This window comes from Paramisgurnus dabryanus, chromosome 3 (genome assembly GCF_030506205.2).
Source record: "Paramisgurnus dabryanus chromosome 3, PD_genome_1.1, whole genome shotgun sequence".
NCBI lineage: Eukaryota > Metazoa > Chordata > Actinopteri > Cypriniformes > Cobitidae > Paramisgurnus > Paramisgurnus dabryanus.
In genome coordinates this window covers 33,704,945-33,718,648 of record NC_133339.1, presented here as the reverse complement: position 1 = coordinate 33,718,648, position 13,704 = coordinate 33,704,945, and the positions used below count along the sequence as shown (strand labels likewise).

General features: G+C 39.2%; 1 protein-coding gene across 1 annotated transcript; it reads right to left on the bottom strand.

Moving 5' to 3' along the window:
• Positions 1-4,639: 4,639 nt before the first annotated feature.
• fscn1a (fascin actin-bundling protein 1a) lies at positions 4,640-13,474 on the bottom strand. Its single transcript, XM_065255424.2, has 5 exons — positions 12,376-13,474; positions 9,263-9,419; positions 6,674-6,795; positions 6,361-6,528; positions 4,640-6,282 (listed from the first exon to the last, which is right to left on the bottom strand). The coding sequence occupies exons 1-5, from the start codon at positions 13,196-13,198 to the stop codon at positions 6,077-6,079; spliced, it is 1,476 nt and encodes a 491-aa protein (XP_065111496.1). The 5' UTR covers positions 13,199-13,474; the 3' UTR covers positions 4,640-6,076.
• Positions 13,475-13,704: the final 230 nt, after the last annotated feature.

The following is a 13,704-nucleotide window of genomic DNA, read 5'->3' as shown; positions in this document are numbered from 1 at the left end:
TCCGGGGCACCATTCACTTCCATAATATTATGTTTTTCTACAATGGCAGTCAATAGTGCCCCAAATCTGCTTGGTTACAAACATTCTTCAAAATGATTTATATTTAGCAGAACAAAGAAATGTATGTTTATAACAAGTTTAAACAACTTGAATCAAACTTTTTTTCCTTTAAAGGCACAGGAGGCCAAAAATGCCTGCGGAGTGGGATGTTTATTGTGCAACAGAATGTGACTTATTGTGTGATTCTGGCTGTGTCTTTCATCCTGCAGAGAGTGTCGTCTCTTGCCCAAAACCCCAACAAAGTGCCAGTGCTCAATTGGAGGCTTTAACCTCCACCCCAAATGTCCATCTCTCCACACTGCTGGCAGCATTCCCTCTGCCCCAGGCTTTATTCATCCTTGTAGTGCTTTTTAAACTACATAGCGTTAGACTGTAAATAGGCATTGTCCTTAAAGAAATGTATGAAAATTACTTCATTAGAGATACCTCATGTGACTTCCTTTAAATGTAACGCGCACACAACCCTGAAAAGTACCTCAAGAATAATCTGGAACTTCTCCCATCTGGGCTCTACAAAGGGATTGTGGCATATTTGTGCACAGGTTTACGTACCTCACAATGAGGTATCTCCGTTTGACATTGTAACCTCTTAATGGCCTGACAGATGGAGGATTTAGTCAGGCCTGTGGGCCTACAGGTGTAAAGGTTTGACCCTGGCAGCTTGCTGGAGGTTCCTGAAACTGGATCTGTGCCTCAAAATCTTTACAGAGAAACAGGAGCATGAAGGCTGCGTGGAGCATCTTCCACTTTCAACACTGATTTGTTTTGCAGTCATTTAAAGCTGTAGGAATGCAGATTTTTACAATGTGTTCAATATACGTCCCTTCAATCTGAATGACTGAAGGAGCTTCCCTTCCTTTGTATTCGCTAATCAACTCCCGGGGTGAAGGGCTTGATTCGTAGTCATGAGTGTGTCTTCACCCCCCATCATGGCGCCTTGGGCTGTGGTCAAACAAAGTAAGATTTTCTCGCTAAGTGATTTCCTAGTGTCATGTGACATCTGCAGATGCTCGCCGTGTCTCATTAGCTCATTATAGAAGTCTTATGACATCAACATCCAGAGACTGGATTGTTTGTTAGGAAGAAGCAAAACATTTTATTTTTCTATATTGTTTACAATGATACCATTCAAAAAAAAATTTGAATGACGTTTAAACAGATGGTATTGGTCAGTTGTGACCTTCCCAGATAGCATGCAACCATTGAAACAATGTTAAAAATCGTTGATTTGTCAATGTTAATACCATTGAATCAATATCACGTTTGCACCCACCATTAATATTGAAAAAATATTGACATTTCAACAAATCACCATTATTGTGATCAGTGTTTGCTTTAGTTGGGCCCTTTACTCTTGTGTTTTAATGGTAAGTTTTCTTTGGCTGCTGAAGCAGTGTTTTAAAATATATCTGCTATTGCAAAGAAAATAAAGATCTAATGTCATCAAGTAGTTTAATTCTTGTAGATATATCGAAGTAATATGAATGAAATACTGTTAAAGTTATGCAAAAAATTGATTTTACAGTACTAGTTGGAAACAGTGTCAGGTCTGTTATTTTGAGGGTTACAAAAACACATTAAAAAAATTAAACTACTGAATTTATCTCTGATATCATGAATCGGTCTATGAATCTCATCAATGGTGACGATTAACAAAAGAAAGCTTCATGCTGCAATGCATGCTGGGTATCATTGTAGTGCTAAACTAATTTTTGACTCCCAGCATGCATTGCAGTTGATCGTTTAATATGAATTTGTTTGATGATTGTCACCATTGTTGAGATTTGTAGGATGAGTAATGATGTCTAAATGTGTCAGCAATTTTTCTGTTGATCTCGTCACAGTGTATTTACAAACCAAAACAATTATAAATGTCAAAAATGGATCAACATAATCATGTAAAGCAGCTTAATCTTGACATCTTCACAAAAAGCAATCACTTTCAACTTAACTTTGAAACACACATTTTAATCAATGCACATGTGTATCCACATAAACACATACAAACACTAAAACAAGAAAAGAAAAAATTAACTTAGTTCATGTCAAGAGTCAATGACCCAACTAAAGCAAACACTGATCACAATAATGGTGATTTGTTGACATTTCAATATTTTTTCAATATTAATGGAGGTTGCAAACCTGATATTGATTCAATGCAGTTAACATTGACAAATCAACTGTTTTTAACATTGTTTCAATGGTTTGCATGCTATCTGGGTTGCCTGCGAAAATATTTTTGTGATGTATTGTTTTTTATGTAAAATGTATGTAAACATCATTCTGTGAAAATTTTACCTTGATATTTTTAATATTGACTGAGTAAGGTCATGTCAGAGATTGAAATCAAAATTATAGTTCGATTATGAGACCAGGGACTCATTTATAAAGCGCAAAAATTCACGGCAAAGTCCATATTTATAAAAACTGTGACGTGAAAAAAGTGCTTAGTTAGCGCCACATCAGGGTCTGACCGGACGTACGCACTTTTGCTTGTCTGATTGCTGCAGGTTTTTGGAAATACAAGCCATTCTTGTTGCCCTCTCATGTGTTTCTTTCGCTCACAGTTTAATTTGAATGTGTTACAGTTCTGTTCTGTTTTTAATCTAGCATGTACATTTATTTTAAGAACAATTTGCGTATGGCCCGAGTTATTTCCTTCATCAGAAGGTAACTAGTTTTTCTTTTTGCAATCTGCTTTAAACAACGAGGATATGCAAATACATTCAAAGCTCAAAAACCAATGAATGTACCATTAGAGACATTTTTTCTGGTTGAGGACAGTACTAACATTGTGCGTTTCCTCCACAGTTTATAAAAGGTTTGTATGTGCTGGACAAATGCTTTTCATGGATCTGTAATGAAGTGTTCATTTTCTATCATCGCACCTGAAATGCTGCAGTTGCAGTCGCAGACGATTCCCCCGCAGCCCCCACAGCTCCCTTCAATTTACATGGTCGGTGTTGTCATGGAAACATGGGTCCACATGTCAGCCAGGCTGTATTATTATTAACACGTTCAAGCTTTTTTTTAGATTCCTTGAAGCCTGAATGGAAACATGCGAGGCTTTTAATAGTTACATTCAGGCTACTTTTGCTGTGGAATTGTACACTGTCAAAAAATGCAGCATGAAAACAACTTGGTTTTGCACATCAATTCAACATACATACTTTAAGTTTTGACTTGTGAAAAGTTGACATAACTTTAAAAATTAAATGAAACTGTTTCAACTTATAAGTTGAAGGGATTTTTTTCTGATGAACACAAAAGAAGATATTTTGAGAAATGATGGTAAACACACAGCAAATTTTTCCCATAGTAGGAAAAAATTGTTTGGAAGTATTGTGATAAATGATGAAGGAAATATTTTGATAAATGATTGTAAGCACACAGTTGGCAGTACCCAATCAATTCCATCATATTTGAAAGAATTTTCTTTTTAATACGAACTATCCCTTTAAAGTAGCATAAAAATATGTGATGATTTGACAAAAATGCTGATTTTTTTATTTTTACAGTGCATGAACATTTTATAGAGCCATGATAGTTTAAAACGGTGGTCTCCAACAAAGCACATTCTATTAATAGCCTCCATTTAAATATTTATTTATTACATATATTTTATATTTGCCTGGCATTTTTTATGTATGTAAACATTTAAAACAATGATAAAATATATCAACAAAAAAATGTTGTGAATAGACTATATCAAAAAGGAGCCCTCCAGATTGTTTCATCCATTGTGGTACCCCTTGCCCACAAAAAGGTTGGAGACCCCTGGTTTAATAAATAGGTACAGTTTTTGTATTCATGCATTTGGCAGATGCTTTTATCTAAGGTGACTTAGTGCTTTCAAGCTGTATTTGTATTTATACTATAAAATAAATGTTCCTTGAGATTGAAACCCCAACATAAGTGCTGCTAACACATTGCAAACAGACTTACACCTATTCGATGTCTTGCAATACGAATGGCTGCACGACATCCTGTCTAATGCACAAGAATTATTTTTAAAGCCATCTAAATATGATGCAGAAATGGGTTTGTTTGCTAATGGGGTTATGATTACAAATATTGGCCATTATTGCATTTTCTTCATCTGACTTTGGTTGTAACATTTGGGTAGCCATTAATACGGTTACACTGAAATAAGTTTTATCTTTTCATGTTGTGCAGCAAGAATCACATGCTAAATTTATATTTCTGGCTGTGTTGTGTTGTCCTATATAATTCCAGTCTTGGCATTTTGATAAATTAACTTTTTGCATCAATAACTCGGTCGATAAATTATTTTTTTGCAAGCTGCGTCCCCGGCAACAACACACCACAACTGTTTTATTGATCAAGATGTTGCTTCCTGACGGTCAGGTCTCAGGAGTAAACTAATTTAGGAGGAAACCACATTTTGAGCTAGGGTAGGCTTTCAAAACCCCCTCTGGGAGCCGCAGTCACACCTCATTGCATTTTGCCAAAGCTGTGATAAAAACATTTAGCCGTTTTTTTGTTACGCTTAATGTCGCTTATCACACCTATTGAAATGTCTATGAAGTTTAAAATAAAGCCAAAAGACAAAGACAGATTCATATTCAAACTGTATTTATTTTCCGATTTCGTTTGTACCCATGGCACATGAGGAAAAATAAGCATAATATCAAAACAATATAAAAAAGACATTTGTAAAGTCTTACAAAGTATTGATGTGGAATGTGTGTTTTTCCCATAATGGCCTTCTAATAAGGCACAGTCATTATCATTGCCTTGTCTAAATATATCTACTCTTCTATCACATAAGATGACAAGCACCAGTTTAATCAAATCTGTGGATGACTTTAAACTAGCAGTCAAATTTTAGTGAGCCAAAATAATGGCTTCCTGTCTTGGGTCTGTTAAATGATTCACCATAGTATCCACTGTAGACTAAACACCATGTATTACACTTTAGTTTTGTCTTTTATACTAGGTTTACGATCATGTCTGTGCCTTATTAAAACAAATAAAAACAAAAAATAGGGGATTTTCCAGTGAAACCATTACACGAGTCCAGTACTAAAACAGACCCATCGATCCTTTAAGATTTGTCAGGATCAAGAGGAAAAGTGGTTAAATTTACCATAAATATCGTGTTGAACCTGCAACAACCTCATCTCGATATTGTCACACTCACAGCTACACATCACACAACGTAACGATGACATCACTTTCAAGTTGCAGAAAACATTCCTGTTTTAATATCTTCATTGGCAATTCCAAGAGTCTCAGACTTTTGAGATGAGGGACTGCTACTGTACTGTACCAATCCAGTTTTCTTTATAAGCATTAAAATTAATATCATAGCACAGATAATGAGGCAGTACATACTGTATTACACATCAGCGCACTGCCATGCTTCAAATACAAAAACAACAAAACATTTCAGCGCTCAGAAAGCTTCCTTCATATCTCTGTCAAGTTTAAGAAAAAAAGATCAACATTCATTTATCTTTAAATATTGCCATCGTCCTCTCATTAAGATATTTATGACCGGCAATAATACAAGGGAAATCAGTACATCATATCATGAGCTAACAGTCACAAGGGTTTGTTAATATTAGAAGTGTGAGGCTCATACAGGACTGTGCAAAGACAAGGAAGGGTTACCACATCAAGCTTTTACTTTAAAAAAAAAAAATCCTGTGACGCCAGGCAGACGGACACTCGCCTGCTCATTCGCTCAAACAGTGGACTCTGCCAGTCAAATGCGATGACAAAATGAGATGGTATGAGATATCTTTAAACAACACGTATTTGGATGCCAGTTAAGTCCCAGTTTTGGCCATTCGTCGTCAGGCGTTCGCACAACAACACTGCAGTAATTTCATGGCACCCAAAAGCTGAAGTATTTCGACAGAATGGAAAATATAGACAAGAAGTTAAACCCTTCGAGTTCTCTCTGCTGTTTGCCTTCGTATTCAAAATCATATTCAAAATGTGTAAAGGAAAGTGGAAAGAAAACGCCACAGTGGTAACTAAAGTGCCTTTAGTACTCCCACATAGTGGAGCCGTCCAGCTCATCAGCGTTGGCCTTCAGAACGCCAGCGTGATCTCCCTTCAGATACTTTCCTTCACTTGACTTGATGGCCACTTTGTTGTAGTCGCAGAACTCGAGGAAGAAGTCCACGGGGGTGTCGCTACTGCTGAGCACGTTGTACTCGTTGCCCACCATCCAGTACTTTCCTGTGGAGTCTGATGAGAGATCGAAACGGTCAAGGAAAAGAATGAAGGCTTTACCTTAAACCTGGAGAGGTGAAGATTACAACTAACCTTGTAAACTGTAAGCTCCGTCTCTGAACTCCAGTCCGAAGACATCGTACGAAGAGCGGTTGGAATCCAAAGTGCCGGTCACCTTCCTGCAGCCGATGAATCCGTGTTCGCCTCTCAGCACGATGAGGGGCCTGTTGATGAGTTTCATCAGGAACTGCTCTGTCTCGCCTGCACAACAGATACAGGAATTTTCTTAGGCATGAATAAAAGCTACGGTGGACTCAAGCTATGATTGGACTACAAAGCACAAATTTTAATGCGAGTTTGGTCACGATTGCATGCAACCTTGAAACAGAACAAAGCAACACCGTACCTGCTGAGTCAACAGTGGCAGCCAGCTGTCCGTTCTTTTTGGCGGCCACATATTTTCCATTGTTGGCAAGCAGAAGTATCTTCTTCCCACGCCATTCAATGTCAAAGTAGCAGTTAGCAGACCTGGGGACGGATATCAATGAAGTCTTGACATGTAATCCACACTCTTAAGAAAGGAGGTGTTCATTTTTTACACATTTTTTTGTTTTAAAGGGACACTCCAATTTTTTTTGAAAATTTGCTAATTTTCCAGCTCCCATAGAGTTAAACAGTTGTTCTTACAGTTTTGGAATCCATTTAGCTGATCTCTGGGTCTGGCGCTTCAACTTTTAGCATAGCTTAGCACAATCCATTGAATCTGATTAGACCATTAGCATCGCGCAAAAAATTACCAAAGATGTTTAATATGTTTCCTATTTTAAACTTGACTCTTCTATAGTTACATTGTGTACTAAGACCGACAGAAAATTCAAAGTTGTGATTTTCTAAGCAGATATGGTTAGAAACGATACTCTCATTCTGGCGTAATAATCAGTTACTTTGCTGATGTAACATAGCTGCAACAGGCATAGTGATATTACGCACTGCCCGAAAATAGTCCACTGCCATTGACAGTAACCAAGGGGACTATTTTCAGCTGCTGTGTAATATCACTACGCCTGCTTGATTATTACGCCAGAATGAGAGTATAGTTACTTGCATTATCTGCCTAGAAAATCGCAGCTTTTAATTTTCTGTCGGTCTTAGTACACCATGTAACTAAAGAAGAGTCAAGATTTAAATAGGAAAAATATCAAAACTCTTTGGTTATTTTTTTGCACGATGCTAATGGTCTAATCAGACTCAATGGATTATGCTAAGCTATGCTAAAAGTGCTAGCGCCAGACCCGAAGATCGGCTGAATGGATTCCAAAACGGTAAGAATCAAATGTTTAACTCTAGGGGAGCTGGAAAAATGAGCATATTTTCAAAAAAAGTGGAATGTCTCTTTAAGCTTTTAAAACATTATGTGTAATTTGAACACATTATTTGTCATTTTGTGTTAAAGTAAAAGTTGTGTTAAAAATATAACAAAATGTGTTGTTTAAATAACAATAACAGAGATGGGTGAATTCTCGGACGACGCATTTAGGCCTAGTCCACACGGACACGCGTATTTTTATAACCAGAGTTTTTCCTCCAAAAAAAAACAGTCCCCACATGCTCCGTTTAAAAGAAATTTCTGTCCTCATGACATGAAAAAGCAAAAACACGCTATCAAACGCTGTCAAGAGCATGCCACACCAGCAGGCGGCAATATAACCCAAATCGTAAAGCCACCTTGGCCAATCAGAAGCCTAACAAAAGTGACGTCGCAAGGCAAAAAACTCTGTTTTACTGTCTACACGACAACACTGCAACCGGCGTTTCTTAAAATCCTCATCCTGGCAGTGGTTTTCAAAAATGTTCGGTTTCAATGCCCTGATGCTGCGTTTTCGTGTGGACTAACAGCCGTATGTGTTGTTTTTAACACATCCGTTCTAAGAGTGCATACATTTTTTTTATTTATTAGTAAAATATATATATTTTTTAAAACACGCAAACCCTATTCTGAAAAACTTAAAAGATAAATGGAGATACTTTCTTCATGTCCCATAGAAGTTTAAGTATCACTAGTGGCGTTTCCATTAAAGATTTGCGAAAACTTTGGCGTTATGTCAACAAGACGTCAACAAAAACGATTGCAAAATGACAACGTTTTCATTAACCGATGCCATGCGACTAAACGTAAAAAACCAATGGACGACGGATTTGTTCGACTTCATATGGCACTGCACTTACATGCGGATGACATCAAATAAATTTGTTTAAGTTTAGGAGGAGCATGGTCATGTGATCCAACAATCAGCGCGAAGATGTGCCTATAAATAGCCATCCGTTACCTCTGTCCCATTTTTGCAGCATCCCTCCAACACCCAATCGCCTCTCTCTCTCTCATGTAGTTTAATCTATTCCAGTTAAAAAGGGGGGAATACTCTGTGTTCGGGCTAAAATTCTGAGCTCGGAGCCCCCCCCAGACAGCCCACCAAATATGCTCTCTCTCATTTGCTATCGATTACATAGTAAGCGACCCAAAGCATACGGAGCAGACGATTCCCAAATCGCTGTATTTTGAGGTCATTCTTATTGTTTTTTGTGACATCGCATAAAGTCAATCACACCTCTTCTGTCTTATCCTTCAATCAAACATACCGCATCATATTTAAAAAAGGCATATCAAGAAAATGTGACTTTTTCCATGTTTAAGTACTATCATTTGGATCGATTTATAGCACTTGTCATTACATTTTAATTTACGACCATAAAACATGTCGTTGATTTGTATGTGGGCTTATTTGAGGTGTTGTTGCCCACTAATCTGCATTCATCACCCACACATACAGGATGCAGCATGTCTTTAAATAAAATACCAAGCCAGTGCTTCCTCTTCTCTGAACACCAAACCACAATTGAATTTCGTGACACATAACACCTTTTGTGACCACAGGACCAGTTCGTCTCAAGAAATCCACGCTAATATGAAGTTCATTTTAGTGTGATTTATACTCACTTGGTAGAGGCGGTACATTGAAGGCCACCATTAGCCGTGAGAGTCCAGTATTTGCCAGTGCAGGTCCTGAAGGCACACTTCTTTGTGTCCTTACTGATTTCCATTTGGAAAGTCTCCTGGTCACCTTCCTCATCCTGGTTGGCCGAGAGGTCCATGCCTGCGAACAAAACAACAGCCAAATGATGTAAAACCCATTAACGAAACAGCATATCCTGTTAGTGATCAAAATAAATATGCAAAGTGTTTTTGAACTGGTAGCTTTGAGCATGCTTAACTAAGAATCAACTTTTGGATTAGTAGTAGAGGTCTGATAGCTTTGCAAAGAGCATTGAATGGCAGGAACTATGACTTTGGAAATTGGCCTGACCTCCACACACAGAGTTAATCTCCTAAAGTATTTTGCATTGTCATATATGCCAGGATGCTCAGAGGGAGGCTTGGGGACAACAATAGTAAACACATCCGGTTTGTATGTCTGCTTTATTTAAGCTCCATGCATCTCTGCAAGAGACCAGACCACCAGTCATGCACTGCAGGAAATCTAATTAAACTCCATTTAAACGCATAGATAAATCATGCATTTCTCCTTAAAACCCTTTTGGGGAGCATTTATTGAGTAATTTGATGTCAGGTTTATATCAAAGATAAACACATTAGACCTTCATGAGATGGCAACAGTTTTGCTACTGCACTTTTGAAATACACAACATCTTCAATTCGCCATGTTTGCTTTCATACTCCTGTTCCTTCAAGCTCCCTATACATCTACGTAACTACGCATTAGCACACCCACCATGGCCAGGCCTCTGGAAAGCGTATTGAGTTTCCCCAGAAATATGCAAGCTTGAATGAACAGCGAAAATAAATGACCAAGATGAGAAACACATGTCTGCATGGAAGACTATGACTAAGACGCTCTAAATCAGTCTAAGATGGGGGGAAAATTCCCTCAATCATTATTCAGTTTTAGGAGGTATGCATCCTCACCCTGCATTTAAAGGGTTCGGGAACATCTTTAAAGCCACAAGCAGACACACCCCCAACCCCCATCGTCTGACGCCTAACTGCGAATGGCTGATCAATCCACACCGATAACTGGTGCCTTCAAAAGAAGACCATTCCCCAGTGAAAAGCCTTTAACCTTGGCAAAAAGAAGAACATTACACAGACCGACATTTCATTTGCATTGGATTTATTCCACAATCATGCTTTACTCGGAGTTAAAGGGATAGTTCACCCAAAAATGAAAATTCCCATCCTCGTGTTGTTCTAGGCCTGTGTGAATTTCTTTATGATGAACACAAAATAAGATATTTTGATAAATGATGATAAGCACATAAGTGATCGACTTCCATGGTAGGAAAAAGAAATTCAATGGGAACCGTTAACTCTGTGCTTACCATATTTTATCAAAATATCTTTATCATCATTTATTACAATACTTCCATTCTATTCGTTAGTCCTACTTGTGAAAAATGCAGGCAAAAGCAAGCACATCAATCTTAGTTGGGTGCTCGACAAAAAAAAAGATATAGTATAAGAATGCAAAGTCGGCAACACCAAAGCTTTATCCTACTTGTGTTCATCAGAAAAAAAGACATTCGTACAGGTTTAAAAAAACATGAAGGGAAGGATTTTCATTTTTGGGTGAACTATCCCTTTAAGCGAAGTTAACAGCCATTCAGGTTCACGAAGTCTGGACGAACCACTCAAATAAATATTGCAAGATACTGTTGGGAAACCATTTAGGCTTTTATGGAAAAACATGTGTCTCGTGTCTTTGCTAGGAAGAACCACCAAGCCAGGAAAATGCGGAAACTCTTAATCCTTTAAAACAGATGAATTCAAGTAAGAGTTTGCCACCGCCTCACATTTGCCTCGAGTAGGCAGCGGTTTTTGTGTTTGTTGAAATGGCTAAACTTGTGCATAGCTAGGCCCCATTGTTCTGCGTGCTGAGCTGTCTAAAGACTCTCAGCAGCTGGGCTGCATGTTGAGCTGAGGCCCAGAGCTCAGTCTTTGTTCTCCTTCAACTCTCTGCACACGCCTGAAATCTCGGCCCCCCTCGCACACCATGCAATTTTCGGGCACAATTGTCACAAACACTGAACCTCACTTATCTTAGCGTTGGCTTCCAAATCAAATATTTGCCCAAATGAATAAAAATGCATGCCGTGGTGGGGGTCTCAGTGAAGCTGGATTAAACGTGTGTGATCTGGATATCATAATACAGCAGTAAACCAATGGCATTTACATTTTGAGTATATGAAAAGGCTTGTTGCAAAAAGGGTTAACAGCAGTTTTAAATTATAAACAACATAAGATAGCCAAGAAACACATCCAGCAAAAAGAGACAAATGACCTAGAGACCACGTGCATCCTGGCACAGACCGGTATCCAGTTTCATCATCAAATCTAGGGGAATCAGGAATGGCTTAGGATACAGATGGCCGGTTTCAATCAAACTGTATGTAAAATCCCAAACAGGAGTTATTACATTTCATTATCAGCAAGAGGAATGGGAGGGAAGCAGGCGTAATACTGCTGAGCAGCAGGATATTTCATCATTTGATCCATTATTTTAGTCTGGCTGTCTCGGGTCAGTTTCTCAGAGCATTTACAGTAATGATGGCTTTGACTCAACTTAATTATAGTACACTGGCCTCCTCAAAATAATATAGTTATGGGATATACAAAACAAAGGTTGTGCAAACTGCAGACGTCTGCAATTTTGAGTACTGATTTCATTTTTATACATTTTAATGCGTGGTAACCAGTGTGCTATGCGCATATTTAGCTAAACCTATCAAAACCATTTAAAAAAAGATGTTTTTAAGATTGTGTTAAACTGCAGAAGCATCTAACATGTGATTTTTTTTAGCAGAACACACCAACCATTTGCTTTCTTTCATTTAATGATCCACCCCTAAGCACTGCCACAAGAAGAAAACCACAAGAAAGGGGCATGAGATGAATATCTATAATTAGAAACAAGCTCTAGATAATTATAGATTATTTATATGAACCCGTTTTAAAGATTGTGCCTGAAATGTGTGCGTAAAGCTTCCCTTGAGATTGCTAAACAAATCACAACATTTAATCTAAACATCATTTACCTTGCCTGGTTGACACATTCCTCTCGTTGCCAGCGGTGAGCACCACTTGAGGATGGCTCTGCTCCAAAACGAAAAGCTCATCTTTTCCGACCTTGGAGCTCTTGCCGGACTTCATGGTTCCACTGGGACCAGAGGGAGCCAGGTACTTCCCAGTGCAGTCTCTGAAGGCCACCTTTCCAGACCTGAACTCCAGGGTGTATCCCGTTGTCTTATCAGGCTTTTGGGACAGGGTCCCATCATTCACCAGGAAGCGGTTGTCAGAGGTCTGCAGATGATACCTCTGGTCCTGGAAGACCAAGGTGATGAGAGAGTCGACGCCCCACGGGACGTCCCTGTCGATGGCGATCTCGTGCTGCTCTGAGCTCAGGTGCGCGTAACGTTTTCGGGTGACGCTGAAGATGTTCACCTGAGGGTGCATGGCAATGTGCACGCACCATTTCTCCGCGATGGAGATGGTCTGGGCGAAGCACGTGATCCTGTCTTCGGTACCGCCGAGGTATCGTTTGTGCGGTTCGGACTGCAGCGACCAGCGCCCATCATCGTGGGCTGTGATTACGAACCGGCAATCCTCCGTGGGCACCTCGCTTTCACCCGTGACGTTACCGTCTTTGTCTGCTGCAATGTACCGACCCAGATGACTCTTCAGGTAAAACGTGTTCGAGTCCTCGCCATCCTGCTCCAAGGTCCAGATCTGTTTTTTCTTCATGCTGGTCGCTGATGCGTTGATCTTGAACCCAAACGTTTCTGCGGTGAGATACTTGTTTCCACAGTTGATCAATCCGAATTGGATTTTGAGCATGTCGCTGGTTCCGTTTGCCGTCATGGTGCGTTCCTTGGCCTGGACAGGAGTGCGTTTTGCTGGTGCACTGTGTGAGGATGTTGATGGGTCTCTTTGTTTGATGGAGCGAGCGTGCGTGTGCGCGCCTCTCTCTCTTTCTCTCTTTCTGCAGCCTCACAGCGCGAGCGCACGGACACAGCTGTAGCTTTTATACAGATGAGTGATGTCACGAGCGCCGTCCCGCCTCCATTAACACGCTCGCGTGTCCAGAAAATGATTCGGATGATACTAACGTTACTGATGAAGTTGTAGTGATTCTTTTTAAATTCGTGTCCACGCACAGATTTTGTGAACAGCTTTTTTGATTTGCATGTCACAATTTTAGGGTGCCAGAGAACTCCAAAATTAAAAGCAATGACAGAAGTTAAAGATTTTCTTGAACATGTTCAGTGTAGGCTATGCTAAAGATGATTTTTGGTTCAATTAAGAATCATTATTTACTGTGCAATGAGAGAATGTGGAAATAAAATGTGTTGTTTATATTAGATACA